We start from the raw sequence: 21,430 nt of genomic DNA, 5'->3' as shown, positions 1-21,430 counted from the left end.
AATTTGTTGTCACTGTTTTCATTACTAAACAAAATAAGACCAGGAGAACAATAATGGTTAGTTAAAAGTTTTTCACGAATTTTCACAAGAACCATAAGCTTTTTTGGGCAAAACGCTTTGAAATAGTAGCTGGATGCCCGATACGTGATATACGAGGAAATTCCTCTTAGGAATGCGGGAAATAGTCACTAGCGCATCTTGTGTTGCTGACAGCATCATACCAACCTAAGGGGTGTTCAAATGTGTTTGAAATCTTATGGGACTTAACTGCTAAGGTCATCAGTCTCTAAGTTTACACACTACTTAACCTAAATTATCCTAAGGACAAACACACACACCCATGCCCGAGGGAGGACTTGAACCTCCGCCGGGACCAGCCGCACAGTCCATGACTGCAGCGCATAAAATCGCTCGGCTAATCCCGCGCGGCTAAGGACTGTGCAGTGGCGCGTTCCACGCCAAACATGTCGTGTAGATTGTGCTTGTAGCGCTGGTAATGGCCGAGATGTAGAGCAAATATTCCTAGTGATTTGTGTCATTAAAAATTAACAAATGCCAGTTACTGTAAAAAACAGATTTTCGTAAAGCTGGTTTCGGGGTATATTTTTACCCCAGATTCTGCCGAAATGTCAGTGAGTCTACGTATTTGAAGAGTACAAGGTGTAACCAGAGGAATTCATAAATTCATACGCAAAGAACTGTTTCGGTTTCATTGTAATATACTAAATAGAGTTAAATCTACGATTATTTAGATCAGCAGCTGCAATACCATAGCACTTACGATTAGTTGCCTCGAACAACAAAGAGCAAATAAAACACTAGTCTATACATTTAAAATGTTACAAGCTCGGAAAGGTGCATCATTATTCGTCACTGCATGACCATATTTACTAGCTTCAGCTCACAATATTTCCTTGGTAATGTTTTCGAGCCATTTTAGCCTCCTCTTCTTCCTTTTCCTTTTCTCCGGAGAGACATCAGTCTGAACGCGCAGGAAAATGAGACGAAGAGTCAACAAGTAGACCAGTTCCACGGCGCTAAGTAAACTGCAACCCAGGAACAAGGCTGCTGTACCACCTAAAGACACTGTGGACAAAAGACGAAGTCTCTTAAGTGATTCAGTGATACCGAAAGCAAGTTAAATATGTACAGATGTGTGACATGTTACAAAAACGGATTATGGTCGTAATACACTAGCAAATATTAATAAAAAATAAATTGTGTGAAGAACTGATCGCATATAAATCAAGTGATATACACGTGTTACACAGGTTGTACGCTTTAAGAACAGCGGTGATCAGCCCGAAGGTTGATTTGAAAGTGGTATATCTTCGCTATAAGGGTATCTACGATTTAGTGTCAACTTCGAACTATCGCGCAATGCGGCATTTTTCAAATTCTCATATCATTGCCAGAGGGGAAAAAAGTGATATGTGACGAGAAAAATCCCAGAACCTACAAGGACTTGAACCCCACACCTCTGGATTTGTAGTCCAGATACGATCATGATCTACGATTCTACGACTGTGAACAATTGGACGCTTGGGTAAAAACATGACCCTTGTGTATTTTCTGGCTTTCGAATAAAATATACGTATATATTTTCCTTGTTTATTCTAAGTAATCCAAATAGCATACACGAAAGCCTGGTTTTTTACGTTTGTTAGAATATCGTAAATAACCTAAACATCGTGATCAAGCCAAGAGGGTCGGGTAATCCCGGCTGCCGCTGTGTCACCCTCTACGTACCTTATAGCGACATCGGATACAGTAGGGAGGGGAGAGGATTGGGTTCAGCACTCCGATCTCGCGGCCGTTGTCGGCTTTCCAGGCCTTGGAATCGGCTCCTTACCATTCAAGTAGCTCCTCAATTGACATCATGAGGCTGAGTAAACCTCGTTCCAGTCTTACTGACCAGGAAATATCGCTGGCAGTACCAGAGACTGAACCAAGGTTCTCAGCATTGTAGACCGACCCACTGACCACTCAGCTGCAGAATATCAAAATATTAAAAAAATGCAGTTACTATGAAACATTCAGTGATCGCCATGCAAGAAAAAAATTCAAACTGTTACCGTAGGGCAACTGAATTTTCTGGAAAACTGAACAGTGTCCACGTTATTTCCACTCTAAGAACTTTTGAACAGAGTAGGGGAGACCGGGACGCATTTACGCATATTTCTTTTCGGAATTTTTTAAATCTTTTGGTTAGATGTTTATCGTGATTAAAATTGTTAGTCTTATAACATCGTTAATAAAGTATAAATTGTTATATATACTTCTGACTGAACATTACATTTAAGAGGGCAAAAGAGATTTATATAGCCTCACGTCGAGATCGTAAATGTGCCTCTGGTATGGGGCAATTTACGCACCTATATGGGCACTTTTACGCATACCATAGAGCTCAAAAATGAGTAAACAAAACACATTATTAAACTTTTCAAAAAATGTTATTATAGTAGTAAACAAAATTACAGAATTCGTTATACCAAGTAACATGCTAAACACAACAATTTCACTGGCAGTAACAAAATTTTGTGGTGAACTTCCACCTGTTAGCATAATACGGCCTGCATAGAAGTTTGAATGTTAATCAAAGGCCTATTCATCACTGTCAGAGTTGCAATTTGTGCACATACAAAACAAGATTTTCCTGTGGTACAAATTTCTTGAGTCCATCTTTGCATCTAAGAGACTGGACCCACTCTTGTTTCTTTCGGTTGGTTAAATCGTCGTTCCACGTAGTAAATCTAACGTGGTTTTCACCCTCTTCATTAGGCTGCTACAGGTTATAAGAGAAAGGAAGGAGAACTGGGTAGGACATTCGTTGATCGGGACTACTGGCTAACAGACGCTTTGAAACGAATGGTTTGTGAGAGGAGAGTGAGAGGAAAAAGGACATGACAGGAAAGAGGAGATACACGATGACAGACGACATACGGGAAAACGGGAATTACGCGGATCTGAACAGAATGGCAGAAGAAAGAAGAGCATGGAAAGTTACCATGTGGAAACCTGCCTTTGGGCGGAACACTAATTATGACATCACAAGCAGGCCTATCCACAGTTTTCCTTGTTCTTGCTTTTAGCAATTTCTTGCCTTTATCAGACCATTATCTCATAGAATTAATTCTTTCTGCTTTTTTTAGCAATTTCTACTTTTAATTCTCCCGTGTCTTCAGTTTTTTTAGATTGGGTTTCCAACAACTGTTGTCTTATAGTTCCCTTGACTGAGCTATTAGTTAGGATGTGAATGCAGAATATCCCGTAAACGTGCTCTAACAAAAGTACGTAAACTTGCCCCAAGAGAACTGCGTAAACGTGACCCATTGCATTTTTGCGTAAAAATTCAAATACACTCCTGGAAATTGAAATAAGAACACCGTGAATTCATTGTCCCAGGAAGGGGAAACTTTATTGACACATTCCTGGGGTCAGATACATCACATGATCACACTGACAGAACCACAGGCACATAGACACAGGCAACAGAGCATGCACAATGTCGGCACTAGTACAGTGTATATCCACCTTTCGCAGCAATGCAGGCTGCTATTCTCCCATGGAGACGATCGTAGAGATGCTGGATGTACTCCTGTGGAACGGCTTGCCATGCCATTTCCACCTGGCGCCTCAGTTGGACCAGCGTTCGTGCTGGACGTGCAGACCGCGTGAGACGACGCTTCATCCAGTCCCAAATATGCTCAATGGGGGACAGATCCGGAGATCTTGCTGGCCAGGGTAGTTAACTTACACCTTCTAGAGCACGTTGGGTGGCACGGGATACATGCGGACGTGCATTGTCCTGTTGGAACAGCAAGTTCCCTTGCCGGTCTAGGAATGGTAGAACGATGGGTTCGATGACGGTTTGGATGTACCGTGCACTATTCAGTGTCCCCTCGACGATCACCAGTGGTGTACGGCCAGTGAAGGAGATCGCTCCCCCCACCATGATGCCGGGTGTTGGCCCTGTGTGCCTCGGTCGTATGCAGTCCTGATTGTGGCGCTCACCTGCACGGCGCCAAACACGCATACGACCATCATTGGCACCAAGGCAGAAGCGACTCTCATCGCTGAAGACGACACGTCTCCATTCGTCCCTCCATTCACGCCTGTCGCGACACCACTGGAGGCGGGCTGCACGATGTTGGGGCGTGAGCGAAAGACGGCCTGACGGTGTGCGGGACCGTAGCCCAGCTTCATGGAGACGGTTGCGAATGGTCCTCGCCGATACCCCAGGAGCAACAGTGTCCCTAATTTGCTGGGAAGTGGCGGTGCGGTCCCCTACGGCACTGCGTAGGATCCTACGGTCTTGGCGTGCATCCGTGCGTCGCTGCGGTCCGGTCCCAGGTCGACGGGCACGTGCACCTTCCGCCGACCACTGGCAACAACATCGATGTACTGTGGAGACCTCACGCCCCACGTGTTGAGCAATTCGGCGGTACGTCCACCCGGCCTCCCGCATGCCCACTATACGCCCTCGCTCAAAGTCCGTCAACTGCACATACGGTTCACGTCCACGCTGTCGCGGCATGCTACCAGTGTTAAAGACTGCGATGGAGCTCCGTATGCCACAGCAAACTGGCTGACACTGACGGCGGCGGTGCACAAATGCTGCGCAGTTAGCGCCATTCGACGGCCAACACCGCGGTTCCAGGTGTGTCCGCTGTGCCGTGCGTGTGATCATTGCTTGTACAGCCCTCTCGCAGTGTCCGGAGCAAGTATGGTGGGTCTGACACACCGGTGTCAATGTGTTCTTTTTTCCATTTCCAGGAGTGTATTATGCTCTGTGATCTAAGACGTCCACTCAGTTATAGTGCCTGAAGTTTGTGAGAACTCCCAGTAGACGGCAGTATTAATCTTCCATTATCGGTAGCGCTCTAGTAAGAATGGTTCCCGAGAAAAGTGCTCTGCGAAAACGTGCCCTAGGCGAAAACGTGCCCCGGTTTCCTGTCGAGCACTGCAGTCTGATGTTAGTTCCGCCACAGTTTGCTGACTGTTCTGTTGTACCTGTGTGGCCCGCCTACAACGTCCGGCATCTGTCCCAACCCCACAATGTCTGGACAAAGTCACATCTTGGTTTCATCACGTGTCGAAGTAACTCAACACAGCACTCTTTGGACAGCCCACAAGTCGTGCAGTTTCCAAAATGCTCATGCTGAGCCTTCAGCCGACACAATGTGCCCTTGGTCAAACTCAGATAGCCATGTGCCTTCCCCACTCTACACATGGACAGCATGCCCACTGGCATTACATGCACCAGGCGTGTCTCTGACTGTCAGTCGTTTCTAGCCACGTGACGCTGCTAACGCCTGGACAGGTTTATATCGATAGAAGGTCGGTGGTGACAATGTTTTGGCTGATCAGTGTAAATATTAAAGTCAACTATGTACATTCCAAACTACTTTCCATGTTGTGGATGATGTGCTGACAGATGTTCTGTTCTCTCCCTTCGCAATTTCTATGCTGTAGTCTCAATGGGAACGACATTTGCTAGATATGGCACTGCAAAGACTGTTCACATAATTTCATTTGGATATATAGATTGGAATAAATAAGCGCTTCACATTTCATGCATAGACGGAGAGGACGGAAGGAAAGGTGCACAGAGATATGGGATAGGAGGAGAAGTGTGCAATATATGTGTCGAGCGTGGGGAAGCCGCAAGGGAAAGGTTATTATCTTATCTATACCACTATATAAAGTTAAGATCTTGTTTAACGGTTTTTTACAATGATTTCGAAAAGTTGTTGTCCGATTTATTTCATGTTTTTACATAATACTGTTATAAATGTTTGACAATATATGTTAAGTAGCCTATGTCCTTACAAACATTTATAACAATATTATGTAAAATTTTAATTTTTATATATATATATATATATATATATATATATATATATATATATATATATATATACTGACAGTCAATTTTTATATATATATATATATATATCACTGATTTATTTTTAATATTTACACTATGCCCTAACAAAGGTTCGAATGGACCCAAGCTACTTGTTTTTTAAATATAAATGGTATATAAATACACTCCTGGAAATGGAAAAAAGAACACATTGACACCGGTGTGTCAGACCCACCATACTTGCTCCGGACACTGCGCGAGGGCTGTACAAGCAATGATCACACGCACGGCACAGCGGACACACCAGGAACCGCGGTGTTGGCCGTCGAATGGCGCTAGCTGCGCAGCATTTGTGCACCGCCACCGTCAGTGTCAGCCAGTTTGCCGTGGCATACGGAGCTCCGTCGCAGTCTTTAACACTGGTAGCATGCCGCGACAGCGTGGACGTGAACCGTATGTGCAGTTGACGGACTTTGAGCGAGGGCGTATAGTGGGCATGCGGGAGGCCGGGTGGACGTACCGCCGAATTGCTCAACACGTGGGGCGTGAGGTCTCCACAGTACATCGATGTTGTCGCCAGTGGTCGGCGGAAGGTGCACGTGCCCGTCGACCTGGAACCGGACTGCAGCGACGCGCGGATGCACGCCAAGACCGTAGGATCCTACGCAGTGCCGTAGGGGACCGCACCGCCACTTCCCAGCAAATTAGGGACACTGTTGCTCCTGGGGTATCGGCGAGGACCATTCGCAACCGTCTCCATGAAGCTGGGCTACGGTCCCGCACACCATTAGGCCGTCTTCCGCTCACGCCCCAACATCGTGCAGCCCGCCTCCAGTGGTGTCGCGACAGGCGTGAATGGAGGGACGAATGGAGACGTGTCGTCTTCAGCGATGAGAGTCGCTTCTGCCTTGGTGCCAATGATGGTCGTATGCGTGTTTGGCGCCGTGCAGGTGAGCGCCACAATCAGGACTGCATACGACCGAGGCACACAGGGCCAACTCCCGGCATCATGGTGTGGGGAGCGATCTCCTACACTGGCCGTACACCACTGGTGATCGTCGAGGGGACACTGAATAGTGCACGGTACATCCAAACCGTCATCGAACCCATCGTTCTACCATTCCTAGACCGGCAAGGGAACTTGCTGTTCCAGCAGGACAGTGCACGTCCGCATGTAACCCGTGCCACCCAACGTGCTCTAGAAGGTGTAAGTCAACTACCCTGGCCAGCAAGATCTCCGGATCTGTCACCCATTGAGCATGTTTGGGACTGGATGAAGCGTCGTCTCACGCGGTCTGCACGTCCAGCACGAACGCTGGTCCAACTGAGGCGCCAGGTGGAAATGGCATGGCAAGCCGTTCCACAGGACTACATCCAGCATCTCTATGATCGTCTCCATGGGAGAATAGCAGCCTGCATTGCTGCGAAAGGTGGATATACACTGTACTAGTGCCGACATTGTGCATGCTCTGTTGCCTGTGTCTATGTGCCTGTGGTTCTGTCAGTGTGATCATGTGATGTATCTGACCCCAGGAATGTGTCAATTAAGTTTCCGCTTCCTGGGACAATGAATTCGCGGTGTTCTTATTTCAATTTCCAGGAGTGTATATCTGTAATATATCAAGGGGAAATGTTGTTAGCAAGAATCTCGGTAAGTTCTTGACCAATTTACTCTGATATTTAAACAATGCTCTATTAAACGTTAGGTCAGATACAAGATATATATTTTTAAATACATATGATATATAAATAATTATATATGATATATCTGGTAAACATTAACAAAAATCTTGAAAACATCTTGACTGATCTGCAGCAAATGTTTACACAGTACTCTAATAAATATTCAGCTGGACCTAGGCTATATATTTCTTTAATACATCAATGTACAGGCTGTCTGTTACAACTAACTGTGAGAAAGATAATGCTGCCCATGCTCTACTGTGCTGTGAAAATGTTCATTTTTGTTTCCTTGCTCGCAATCAGTTCGAATTACAATAGCAGGGCATTTAAACCACTAGAAAAATTATTTCTCCCATTTATACTCTTTCCTGTTATACACAACTGTATGTTGTTTTGTTTCCTTCCTCACAGTCAGTTTAAATAGAAAGCAGGAAAGTTATATTTATGGTTATTGGCTGATGATTAGAATACTGTTATGGAATCTTATCCATCTGAAACTTTCTAATCTTACCCATCTGCAGCTGAAAACAAATTGAAATACTGTTGCTGAAGTTTCTAGCCCAACAGTACCAGAAACACTAGAAGTCTCTCACGCCCCATATACCAATGATCCCAACCGACATACTCTTTGATTTTAAGGGACATAGGTTCTCTATCAAAGTTTCGTTGACAATAACTAGAAACAAGAGTCGAGGGCAGAGAGGTGATGGAGAAGGATGGTAGGAAATTGACATAGAGAGGGGAAAGGAGGAGATAGGAAGAGACATGGGGGAGGAGGAGTTGGAGAGAGACAGTGGGACAAGGATATGGACAGAGAGAGAAGGGAGGATGTGGTTATGTATAGCCAATTGACATGCATTTTAGCAATTGCAAAGCATTGCTGGGTTCTCTAATGTGCTATAAAAGCAGATGTACGACTGTATATGTATATACCATATTTCCTCCTAAGCCCTTGGATAGCATTCAACCAATAACACTAACTGTCTGGAAAGAAGCACTTTGTGGGGGGGGGGGGTAGAACCATCTAGCTTCATTGGGTGAGGGTGGTCCAAAAAGGTTTGGTAATGCCTGACATTTCGGCTGCCCTGTGCCACTTGTGTGTTGCAACTGTAGTGTAGAAATGTGTTACACATGGTTTACATGGAGATGGGTATGTGTGAGTGGAGAGAGGAGGAGGGGAAGATGGATAGTGAGATGGGGAGTAGGAGACAGATTGAGAGATGAGGTAGGATAGTCAAATGGAGAGTTGGAGAAAGATAGATGAGGCAGGAGGTGGACAGCTAGAGATGGGGGATTGTGAGGGACAGACTGAGGGGTTAGGAGGAGACAGACACAGAGAAAGTGGGAGGACGAGATGAATAGATGGACAGGGGAGAAGATGTCCAGACAGATGGAGAAGGAGGAAATGAAATGAGAGAAGGGAGAGGAAGAGGAGGTGCAGAAGGTAGGTGGAAGATGATGATGTTAGTGGGCAAGTGGAAAAGCAAGTTGTTGTGAGAAGGCAGATGGAAGTACTGCTACGAGGGATGCAGATAAGAAGGAGAAGTTGATATGTAAAATACATTTCGGAATCTCATTCCTGTATTTAATTGTACTGGAATACTTTAAAAATATGAAGTATTATTTATTTATTATTTCTGTTCCTCACTGTGTCAACCAGTTCCCGATAATGATCAAATACTTTTATCATTGTGTTTAGGGCCAAATATCATGCCAGATGGCTGAATTATCACACATAAACTTAACATCCTCTCTGAGGTCGCATGGCGTAAAATAACAGAGAATCAGACATGTAAGTGTGAAGTATACGTGACTTATGCATACACACATGTAGCCTCAAGTGAAAGGTCAGTCCATAATACTGGATCTCCCATGAGAAATTATCAATATTCAGGGATATAATAGGAACGATCATCCGAAGCGAAAAAGCCTAGTAAACAACAGCTTTAACGTGTATACCTAAAGAGCTTCAGCAAGGTCCGAGCAGGCACACAGAGGGGGGGGGGGGGGGGTTATTAGTGATCGGGAGCTCCAACGTTAGGTGGGTGATGGAGCCCCTTAGGGAAATGGCAGAAAGGTCGGGGAAGAAGGCCAGTGTTCACTCTGTCTGCTTGCCGGGGGGTCTCATCCGAGATGTGGAGGAGGCCCTTCCGGCGGCGATAGAGAGCACTGGGTGCACCCGACTGCAAATTGTTGCTCATGTCGGCACCAGTGACTCCTGCCGTCTGGGTTCAGAGGTCATCCTCAATTCATACAGCCGGTTGGCAGAGTTGGTGAAGGCGGAAAGCCTCGCTCGCGGGGTGGAATCTGAGCTAACTATTTGTAGTATCGTTCCCAGAACCGATCGCGGTCCTCTGGAAGGCTTAAACCAGAGGCTCAGACGATTCTGCGGAGACCTGGGGTGCAAATTTCTCGACCTCCGCTATCGCATGGAGAAATGTAGGGTCCCCCTGAATAGGTCAGGCGTGCACTACACGCAGGAAGCGGCTACAAGGGTAGCGGAGTACGTGTGGAGTGCACATGTGGGTTTTTTAGATTGGAGAATTCCCTCCCTATGCCCGACAAGACGCCTCCTGAGACGCGGCAAGGTAGGAGAAAGCAAAATGCAACAGGGAATAACAATATTAATGTGGTAATAGTAAACTGCAGGAGCGTCTATAGAAAGGTCCCAGAACTGCTCTCATTAATAAACGGTCACAATGTCCACATAGTACTAGGGACAGAAAGTTGGCTAAAACCAGATGTAAACAGTAATGAAATTTTAAACTCAGATTGGAATGTATACCGCAGAGACAGGCTGGACAGTGAAGGGGAGGCGTGTTTATAGCGGTAAGAAGTGCAATAGTATCGAAGGAAATTGACGGAGATCTGAAATGTGAAATAATTTGGGTGAAGGTCACGGTTAAAGCAGGCTCAGACGTGGTAATTGAATGTCTCTATAGGCTCCCTGGCTCAGCAGTTGTTGTGGCTGAGCACCTGAAGTATAATTTGAAAAATATTTCGAGTAGATTTCCCCACCATGTTATAGTTCTTGGTGGAGATTTTAATTTGCCAGATATAGACTGGGAGACTCAAACGTTCATAACGGGTGGCAGGGACAAAGAATCCAGTGAAATTTTTTTAAGTGCTTTATCTGAAAACTACCTTGAGCAGTTAACCAGAGAACCGACTCGAGGCGATAACATATTAGACCTTCTGGTGACAAACAGACCTGAACTATTTGAAACAGTTAACGCAGAACAGGGAATCAGCGATCATAAAGCGGTTACTGCATCGATGATTTCAGCCGTAGAGATATTAAAAAAGGTAGAAAAATTTTTCTGTTTAGCAAAAGTGACAAAAAGCTGATTTAGAGAACCTGATGGCTCAACACAAAAATTTTAAGTACAGATAGTGTTGAGGATCAGTGGACAAAGTTCAAAACCATCGTACAATATGTATAAGATGAGTAAGTGCCAAGTAAGATCGTAAGAGATGGAAAAGAGCCATCGTGGTACAACAACCGAGTTAGGAAACTGCTGCGGAAACAAAGGGAACTTCACAGCAAACGTAAACATAGCCAAAGCCTTGCAGACAAACAAAAATTACGCGAAGCGAAATGTAGTGTGAGGAGGGCTATGCGAGAGGCGTTCAATGAATTCGAAAGTAAAGTTCTATGTACTGACTTGGCAGAAAATCCTAAGAAATTTTGGTCTTATGTCAAAGCGGTAGGTGGATAAAAACAAAATGTCCAGATACTCTGTGACCAAAATGGTACTGAAACAGAGGATGACAGACTAAAGGCCGAAATACTAAATGTCTTTTTCCAAAGCTGTTTCACAGAGGAAGACTGCACTGTAGTTCCTTCTCTAGATTGTCGCACCGATAACAAAATGGTACATATCAAAACAGACGACAGAGGGATAGAGAAACAATTAAAACCACCCAAAAGAGGAAAGGCCGCTGGACCTGATGGGATTCCAGTTCGATTTTACACACAGTACGCGAAGGAACTTGCCCCCCTTCTTGCAGCGGTGTACCGTAGGTCTCTGAAAGAGCGTAGCGTTCCAAAGGATTGGAAAAGGGCACAGGTCATCCCCGTTTTCAAGAAGGGACGTCGAACAGATGTGCAGAACTATAGACCTGTATCTCTAACGTCTATTAGTTGTAGAATTTTGGAACACGTATTATGTTCGAGTATAATGACTTTTCTGGAGACTAGAAATCTACTGTATAGGAATCAGCATGGGTTTCGAAAAAGACAATCGTGTGAAACCCAGCTCGCGATATTCGTCCACGAGACTCAGAGGGCCATAGACACGGGTTCCCAGGTAGATGCCGTGTTTCTTGACTTCCGCAAGGCGTTCGATACAGTTCCCCACAGTCGTTTAATGAACAAAGTAAGAGCATATGGACTATCAGACCAATTGTGTGATTGGATTGAAGAGTTCCGGGATAACAGAACGCAGCATGTCATTCTCAATGGAGAGAGGTCTTCCGAAGTGAGAGTGATTTCGGGTGTGCCCCAGGGGAGTGTCGTAGGACCGTTGCTATTCACAATATACATAAATGACCTTGTGGATGACATCGGAGGTTCACTGAGGCTTTTTGCGAATGATGCTCTGGTATATCGAGAGGTTGTAACAATAGAAAATTGTACTGAAATGCAGGAGTATCTGCAGCGAATTGATGCATGGTGCAGGGAATGGTAATTGAATCTCAATGTAGACAAGCGTAATGTGCTGCGAATACATAGAAAGAAAGATCCTTTACCATTTAGCTACAATATAGCAGGTCAGGAACTGGAAGCAGTTAATTCCATAAATTATCTGGGAGTACGCATTAGGAGTGATTTAAAATGGAATGATCATATAAAGTTGATCGTCGGTAAAGCAGGTGCCAGACTGAGATTCATTGGAAGAATCCTAAGGAAATGCAATCCGAAAACAAAGGAAGTAGGTTACAGTACGCTTGTTCGTCCACTGCTTGAATACTGCTCAGCAGTGTGGGATCCGTACCAGATAGGGTTGATAGAAGGGATAGAGAAGATCCAACGGAGAGCAGCGCGCTTCGTTACAGGATCATTTGGTAATCGCGAAAGCGTTATGGAGATGATAGATAAACTCCAGCGGAAGACTCTGCAGGAGAGATGCTCAGTAGCTCGGTATGGGCTTTTGTTGAAGTTTCGAGAACATACCTTCACCGAAGAGTCCAGCAGTTTATTGCTCCCTCCTACGTATATCTTGTGAAGAGACCATGAGGATAAAATCAGAGAGATTAGAACCCACACAGAGGCATACCGACAATTTTTCTTTCCATGAACAATACGAGACTGGAATAGAAGGGAGAACCGATAGAGGTACTCAAGGTACCTTCCGCCACACACCGTCAGGTGGCTTGCGGAGTATGGATGTAGATGTAGATGTAGCTATGAGCACTTCTTTACCTTCAGTGCTGTGAAACAAATCTCTTCTACTGGAAGGCCTTTACTTCCCATATTTTGAGAGGAGATAGCGTGGACCAAAACAAGAAAAAAATTGTCTAGTAATCATGGGCTGCTATCAGCAGTTGCTTAGTAGAAGAGATATGCTTCAACATAGTGAAGATGAACAAGTGCTCATAGCTTTTAAAGTATGCATTTAAAGACCTTGTTTACTAGAAGTTTTACCTTTGAATGATCATTAACTGCTATATCCCTGAATATTGACCATTTCTCTTGCATCACCCTGTATACAATGTAAAGCAGCACGTACATATTTGTGTATGTACAGGACTTTCTCCTAAATGTATGGATAGACTTCAGCCAAACTTGGCACACAAACAGCAAACTTCATGAGTATCAGCACCATGGGGTCTATAATATCCTAGTTCCAATAGGAGCAGAGATACTGGCAAAAACGTCTTTCCTCAGCCTATGCCTTATAGGGCGCCTTGCTTGACATTTGTGTTGTGTGGCAATAGTATCAGACTGGCTTATCGATCTGCTTTCCAGGACAGAGACAAGAAATGGTTTCCCAGCCCCAAACGTGTAGGCTGCCCTGTATGACAGGTGTGTTCTGCTGTAGTAGTATTGGCCTGCTTTATCGATCTGTTTTGCAGGGGTTGCAAGCGCAGATGGGCATGGCTGGGGGAAGGCTGAGACAGTTAGAGGAGGGGCTGCAGAGAGGAGAGGGTGGGAGAAGATGGACAGAGAGAGGGGGGAAGGAGAAGATGGACAGAGAGAGGGAGGGGTAGGAGATCTACAGAGAGAGTGCAGAGGAGGAAGAGGCAGACTGAGAGAAGGGCCTGAGGTGATGGACAGAGAGACAAGTGGGTGGGGGTGCAGAGATAGAGGGAATGAGAAGATGTACAGAGAGAGGGATAGGAGGAGATGGCCAGAGAGAGGAGAAGGAGGAGTTCCACAGGCAGAGCGGGGAGGAGGTAAATGCTGGAGACAAGTGGAAGGTGGAAGGTGTGGTCAGATAGTGAGAAGGTGGAGAAGTAAGATGGGGAGAGAGGAGATGGACAGAGACTGGAGAGGAGGGTATGAACTGAGGGAGTGGGGAAGGAAGATATGGTCAGGGAGAAGAGGCAGCAGAGGAAGAGAGGAAGGAGGAGGAGATGCAAAAACAGAGAGAATGGGGAGGAGGAGATGAATGTGGGAGGATGAGGTGGACAGAGAGATGGAGCAAGAAGAGGTGGAGACAGAGATGGGGGAGAAGAAGAAGTGTGCAATGTATGTGTCGAATGTGTGCACGAGTGAAGGCACAGGAAAAAGGCTAGTGCATGTATGAAATAGTATGTATGTACGTGTGTATGTCCAGCATTTCCTCCTGAACCATATGATCTATACGAACTGCATTTGGAACATAAACTACTTGCTACATGATAATCAGAACTGTGGGGATTAGAACTTCCTTGTGAGTGAAAATTAAGGCAAAGGAAGCTTTTTAACCAGTGACCTGTAGGCTGATCTGCACCACAAGTATGTTGTATTGTCATGTCTTGCAAGGGCTACACATACATGGCTGAGATAGAGAGAGGTGAGAGGAGAGAGATATGGGGAGGATGAGATAGACTGAGACAATGGGGAGTAGGAGATGGGCAAATAGAGAGGGAAATAGGCGTGTTGCATGAGTACTATAAGCATGCCTTACAGGGGCCATATGTGTGGACGTGCACAGCTAAGCATAGGATTTTGGGAAGGAGATGGATGGTGAGTGAGGGAGAGGATGAGGTGGACAGAGAAAGGTGTAGGAGGAGGCAGAGAGATGGGCAGAAGGAAACGGACAGAGGCAGCAGGAAGCAGGAGATGGGTAGAGAGGGTGAGGAGAAGGAGGAGATAGAAATAGAGAGCGGCATACGAGAAGGACAGAGGGAGGGGCAAGGAGGGGACAGACAGAGAGAGTGAGGAGAGGAGATATATGGAGCAGAGAGGGGGCAAGGAGATGGTCAGAGAGGAGCAGGACGTGAAGGATAGAGAAAGGGGGGGGGGGGGGAAGGAAAGTTGCAGGAGCCAGTTAGAAGGTGTAGAGGAGAAGTGTGCAGCTGGAGAAGGAAGAAGTGGAAGGATGAGATGGACAGAGAAAGGGGGAGAAGGATATGGTCAGAGGAAGGGAGAAGAAGCTATGGTCAGTGAGGAGGGGGATGGGGGAGATTGACACTGAATGGGGAGGAGGAACTGGAGAGACAGAGAGTGTAGGGAGGAGGAGATGTACAGGTAGAGATGGGAGAATGAGATAGAGAAGTGGAGGGAGGAAGGAGTGGACACAGAGAGGGGGAGGACAAGATGTTCAAAATATATATGTCAAACTAGTATGTGAGTAAAGTCGCGCAGAAAAGGCTAGTTTACTAAGGGAAATTCACTGTTCATAGATTCATCACATAGCTTTTAACACCCCTCTGGGCCACCTATCTATCCACAGAGCTTTGTAGAACCACAAATCCCTGTGGCCACCCTTCCATGGAAGTAAGAGAGGATGTAAAGGGCGACCATCCACCAGTTTGGGATGGGGAGGGGGGGGGGCGGGATATTCTAGAGGTTCTGTAAAAAAATTTATTTGCATGTAAGAATAGCATCTTTCAAACACTGTCTCAGTGAGGCCAGTTCTCACAAGGCCAATGCGCTTGGGAATTGCGATATCAGCATCACGCCATCTTTCTATTGTGGTTTGCTGAAAACCCAAACCACTGCGTTTAGGCTGTAAGGAACGTGAGAAATGAGTCACAACATAGACGCTCTCGTGTACGCCATCTGCCTCTGGCCCTTTTCACCAACACAGGTCACCAGCCGCACGAACGGGAACCACTTCCTGTTCGGTTTAGTTTAGTCCAAATCTCCTAGACTGTCAGTGCGAACCTTTTTGTATCTCGAATACCGAAAATATAAACCAATCCTCCCATATTTCACTCTTCCGACGCTCATCCATCCCGCTCTCCTGCTCAGGAGGTTACTGATATGGTATATTTGTTCTGTTGTGCTTACCCAGTAAGTCTTCAAAGGTGTACAATGTTTCTCTTTTGTATCTAGATTTGTTGTACGGCGCTATGCTCCATTTAAAAACGAGTCCGTCCAGACTGAAACCTCCAGCAACGGATTTCCTGCAAAAGACAAAAGTATACGTAAATTCTCTTTACAGTGCGCATAGTTATTATAAAATCCTATGTAACCTCCAATTCTGAATACTAGAAGCTAACAACTGAAGTTTATATTGTCTACCATTTGGGCACGTAGTCGTAAATCAGTAAAAAATGCCCAAAGCTTCTAGAAATGTGGGAAATGGTTGATAAAGGTGGAGTTTTGAAGATACAGTGGCCATTATCTAAGTTTCCCGGTTCAATATGTGGATGTACGGATCTACTTCCTCTGAAGAATATTTGCTCTTCAGCATTCAATCTTCATAGGACGTAGATGTAAAGGAGGATAGAGCTTATTTATCTGATGGTGGGACGTCAACAACTAAGGCTATGGTCACAGTGGTATCGACATCGGGACATTCCACCAGCTCAAGCTCGAACAAACATAACGTGGATTTTGAGATATCTATTTTGATTCTTATAGTTTCCGTAATCGATCTGTTTTTGGGTTGTGGTAGTTGGGCATTAACTGTCCTATAATTATTATTACTGTTCCTGACAGTAGTTCGGTGAGTCTGTGAAATGAGTGGTTTGCAAATGTCGTGTATGAGTTCCCACTTTTCAAGGGTTTAGGTATTCTGAGAATCTTACTCTAAAATTTATGTTTTTCTTTCACATGTACCTGTGAATAACAGTCGTTGAAGATTGATTGACGTATGTCTGTTTTGCCGAATTTATTTGAAGCTGAAAGGAGTGTTTGTAATCTTGCTTCTCAATACCACCACGAGTCATCTCGTGTATGCAGTACGGGGGGCGTACAGTGTATAATGCAACACCTTTTTTTTCTGAAAGCAGATTGGTTTTATTCAGGCGTCCAATACACCAAGTTAATCCCTACTATTTTGGTGAGAAAATCTTATTTTTCAACATAATATCCGTTCAACGAGACCATCTTACGTCACCTTACTGTGAGGGCCTCATGTCTGCTTGGTACCAGTCTACAGATCGACGTCTTGCTGCATCAACAACTCACCGTCATCCACGTACTGCTTCCCGCGAGCTGTATCCTTCGTAAGGTCAAGCGGATAGGTGGAAAATGACATATCTGGGCTGTAGGGTGGATGAGGGAGAACAGGCCAGTGAAGTTTTGTAAGCTCCTCTCGGGTGCGCAGACTTGTGTGCTGCCTTTCGTTGTCATGGAGAAGGAGAAGTTCAATAGCATTTTTGTGGTGACAGTCGCGCTGAAGTCGTTTCTTTAGTTTCCTGAAGTTGACTGTTGCATCGTGAGGGAGTATATCGAACAAATAACCCCTTCAGAGTACCAGAAGACGGTAGCCATGACATTACTGGCTGAGGGTGCGGCTTTGAAATTTTTTGTCAAAGTACATTTGGTGTGACGTCAGTTCGTGGAAAGCCTTTTTGGTTCCGGTTCGAAGTCATTAACCCACGTTTCATCGCCTGTGACGCTGTTCCGTAAAAAATTGGCACGATCATCCTCGTAACGCACAATCAAATCCGCACAGACTGTTCTTTGTTGTTTTTTTTGTGTTAGGCAGCGAGGAACCCAGCGGTTACACACCTTTGAGTACCCCAATTGGTGGACGAGCGTGTCAGCACTACCAACAGAAACGTCCAGATCCGACGACCACTTCGAATGTGAGTCTCCGCATTTTCCAACATTGCAGGAGGCACAGCTGTGTACGGTCGGCCGGCACACGGGAGATCAGATAGGTTGCTCCGACATTGTTGCGATGGTGACAGACGCCTCGCCCAACGACTCAGTGTTTTGTTCATTGTCAGGTCTCTGTAGACATTCTGCAAACGCCTATGCATACCTGCGATGCTCTGGTTTTTCACCAAAATAACCTCAGCGACAGCTCTCTGCTTGGAACGCACCTCCATTACAGACGCCACTTTGAAGGCTAGATACAGCGCCACCACCTGTCAGAGCTTCATGAAATTACAGAGGCGTAAGCGGGAATATCCCGCGATTCTATTTCTATCGCTTGAGCCTTGTCCCGCAGTTACGCAGGGTCAGCTATCGTTAATAGGATTTGGCATGTTAATGTTTAAGGGGTGGCTCGATGCCCTTCCTGCCGCCACCCCGAACCCCCTGGGACGGAAGTAGTGTACCCCAACTGTCTGCGTCGAGTTTAATCCATGGAATAGCGCGAAAGTGTCCAGATGTCTGCGAGCCGTGTAACTGAGGCGGAAAATGGGGATCAGCCCGGTATTCACCTAGCGGGATGTGGAAAACCGCCTAAAAACTACATCCAGGCTGGCCGGCACATCGACCCTCGTCGTTAATCCGCTGGGCGGATTCGATCTGGGGCCGGCGCGCCTACCCGAGTCCAGAAATCAGGCTACACTGTCGGGTCGGGAATATTACGCGATATCACACAAAAAACCGCGTTTTTTCAATCGCAATTGGTCGAGAAAAAAATATGTTGCATTGCTTATAGAATGCCCCTCGTAGAATGTTTCTCTCTTCGTCTGATATACAGGGTTATTCTAAATGATGGATCCATTTTCAAAAATTCGTTTCTATTCAAGTACAAATCCATAACGAACAAGATTTATACCAATGAAAAGGGGCGTTTTAAAGTTTTTGGCGGCCGGTGGCGGGCGGGCGGTGATGATTTCAGAAGCGGCCGGTAGAGTTCGCGTGGCAATTCGGCCGTCATTCCGTTTCACTGTCAGTTGTGAGTGAGGTAGCGACTGTGGAGCACAAGGTTTCTGTGTTTTTGAGTTCGCGGAAAGTGAGCCGCAAATTGCAGTGCAGCGGGCATTTCGTGCCAAATTCTGTATTCAGCCACCAACTCGCAAAAGCATTAGCTGTTGATTCAAGCAATTTAAACAGACTGGAAGTGTGTGCAAAGAAAAAAGCACAGGCCGACTGGATATTGTCAGAATATGTTGTCAAACGGATTCAAGAAAATTTTATGTGCAGTTCCAGCAAGTCTACCAACAGATCCAGTTGATAACTTGGAATACCCCAACTAACTGTATGGAAAGTTATGAGATGGCGTTTGCTGTACAAGCGCTACCGATTACAAATTGTGAAGACTCTCAACCCCAATGACAAAGAGAAGCGTCTCGCATTTTGTGGTTATTTCCTAGCAAAGATGGAGAATGAAGCATTTTTAGCGATGAAGTGACGTCCCACCTTAATGGAAAAGTCAACAGACGCAATGTTCGCAAATGGGATTTGGAAAATCCACATTCACCATTGCAACAATAAAGAAACTCACTGAATATTAACGTGTTCTGTGCCGTATCCCGTACAAAGGTTTATGGACCATTTTTCTTTGCGGAAAAAACTGTAACGGGAATCACGTATCTGGACATGTTGGAACAGTGGCTGTTCCCTCAAGCTATGGAGGATACCCAGGACTTCATTTTGCAACAGGATGGAGCTCCGCTCCATTGAATCCGTGATGTACGAGGCTTTTCGAATGACTATCCTCCTCAGCGCTGGATCAGTCGCATGGGACTCGAGGCCCTGGCTCTGCACTTCTGGTCACCGAGATCTCCTGATCTCACACCCTGCGACTATTTCTTATGGGGTTCTGTGAAGCAAGTTGTTTACGTTCCGCCTCTACCAACCACTGTGAACGATCTGCAGAACCGGATCATTGCTGCCGTGTACCCAGTAACAGCAGCTACGCTTTCGCGGCGCTGATGACCTCGATGTTGAGCGCCCATAAGCCCCAACACCACACCCCCCCCCCCCCCCAACACGCTTTCGCGTGTGTGCGACGAGTTGGCTAACGCGTCGATGTTTGTCATGCAGCCAATGGTGGCCACATTGAACATTTATAACATTTATCACATTTCTAATTATTAAATATTTATTAAAAACTAATTAATTACAAATTATTTAATTGATATCGAACATTATGAAAAGAGACTTTGAAATTTCCTTTTTTCATTGGTTTAAAGCTTGTTCATTTTGTATTTTTACTTTAATAAATACGAAGTTTAGAAAATGGGTCCATCATTTAGAATATGACTTGTATGGTTACGACAATTAAATACTTATTAAAAACTAATTAATTATAAATTATTCAATTGATATCGGACATTATGAAAAGAAACTTTGAAATTTCCTTTTTTCATTGGTTTAAAGCTTGTTCATTTTGTATTTTGACTTTATTAAATACGAAGTTTAGAAAATGGGTCCATCGTTTAGAATAGCCCTGCATTTATATGACTTGTATGGTTATTCCAATAACTGAGAAAAGGGATTCTAACGTCCTTGACAGAACAGATTCCAATGTACAATGGAATCTCCATGATCCTGCCAACAACTGACGAAGCAAGTAGGACGCACTGTGACCAAGCTGTCGGGCTATGCAACCCAGCAAAGTCTGGCGACCGAGCCTCGTGACACCGTGAATTCAGCCTACGCCGATTCCTTCGGCCTTTTCTAAATTTTGTGACTTTTAATGAGATCAGATATGTGAAAGACCTCAGTTTCGTGTTATCGACGGCCATTCTAAGAATGCAGCTTTCTGAATGGTCGGGGAGGGACACTGTCTCAGCCCTGTAACATATTAAGGGGCCTGCCACCACGTGACGCCACAGTACCTCTGCTGGTAGCTCTTCTCGCAGCTCCCTGGTCTGCCAGTGCGCCTGCCAGCAGAGACACCAGAGGAATTTCTTAAGTCTGCATTCAGTTTCGAAGTGAATATGGTATACCAAGAAGCTCTGGGTGCGACACCGATATAAAAAGAGATTGCAGAAGAAGAAGAGAAATTCTGGTTACATCCCTTCTTTGCTCATTTTATCATAAACGAATTATCACACACTGTACAGTAAATTTAGAAATTACGGTATTAAACGTTTAGTTTCGTGAGAATGTCAGTTAGAGATCTCCTTAAATGACCTTAAGAAGAAAGACATCGTTTTGAGGAAACTCATCTCGCCAGAAGAAAAATGTCTAATTAGTGCCTAATTATTTGGTGTTTGCAACGGTATGTATTGTTTTAGTTGTAACATTTAGGTGATTATTCAGTTATTTTTTGAGTAACATTTCATAATAAACCCAAAATCAGTTTAGAAATATTTTCAGCAAAAAGTAGGAACATTTTCTCATTTGTTTACATATCTTATTTCTTAAAAAAATTCTATTGAGTCCGATGTAGCATACCCGTTAGTGCCACTTGCTGCAGCAGGAGATGTAGCTATGCTGTTTCGATCTCGAAGCAGTCACCACCATTATTAGTGTTCTGCCATAGAGCAGGACTTCACATGTATCCGACAAAGAATTACAATGGCTCAGAGCACAAAAGAAGGTAAACAGGTTAAGCACCAAGTATTTCTCAAGTTGTCTTAGTTACA

The 21,430-nt window shown here is 45.0% G+C and overlaps 1 protein-coding gene across 1 annotated transcript in view; it reads right to left on the bottom strand.

Moving 5' to 3' along the window:
• Positions 1–883: 883 nt before the first annotated feature.
• The window catches only part of LOC124788747 (sodium channel protein Nach-like), a 102,683-nt gene continuing 82,136 nt past the window's right edge, over positions 884–21,430 (bottom strand). Inside the window, exons 8-9 of the mRNA XM_047256029.1 lie at positions 15,996–16,111; positions 884–1,086 (exon numbers count right to left, since the gene is read on the bottom strand). Coding sequence (XP_047111985.1) covers positions 902–1,086; positions 15,996–16,111 — 301 coding nt within the window. The 3' untranslated portion in view covers positions 884–901. The remainder of the gene's footprint in view (positions 1,087–15,995; positions 16,112–21,430) is intronic.

Source organism: Schistocerca piceifrons, chromosome 3 (assembly GCF_021461385.2).
Source record: "Schistocerca piceifrons isolate TAMUIC-IGC-003096 chromosome 3, iqSchPice1.1, whole genome shotgun sequence".
NCBI lineage: Eukaryota > Metazoa > Arthropoda > Insecta > Orthoptera > Acrididae > Schistocerca > Schistocerca piceifrons.
This window is presented reverse-complemented; position numbering and strand designations above follow the sequence as displayed.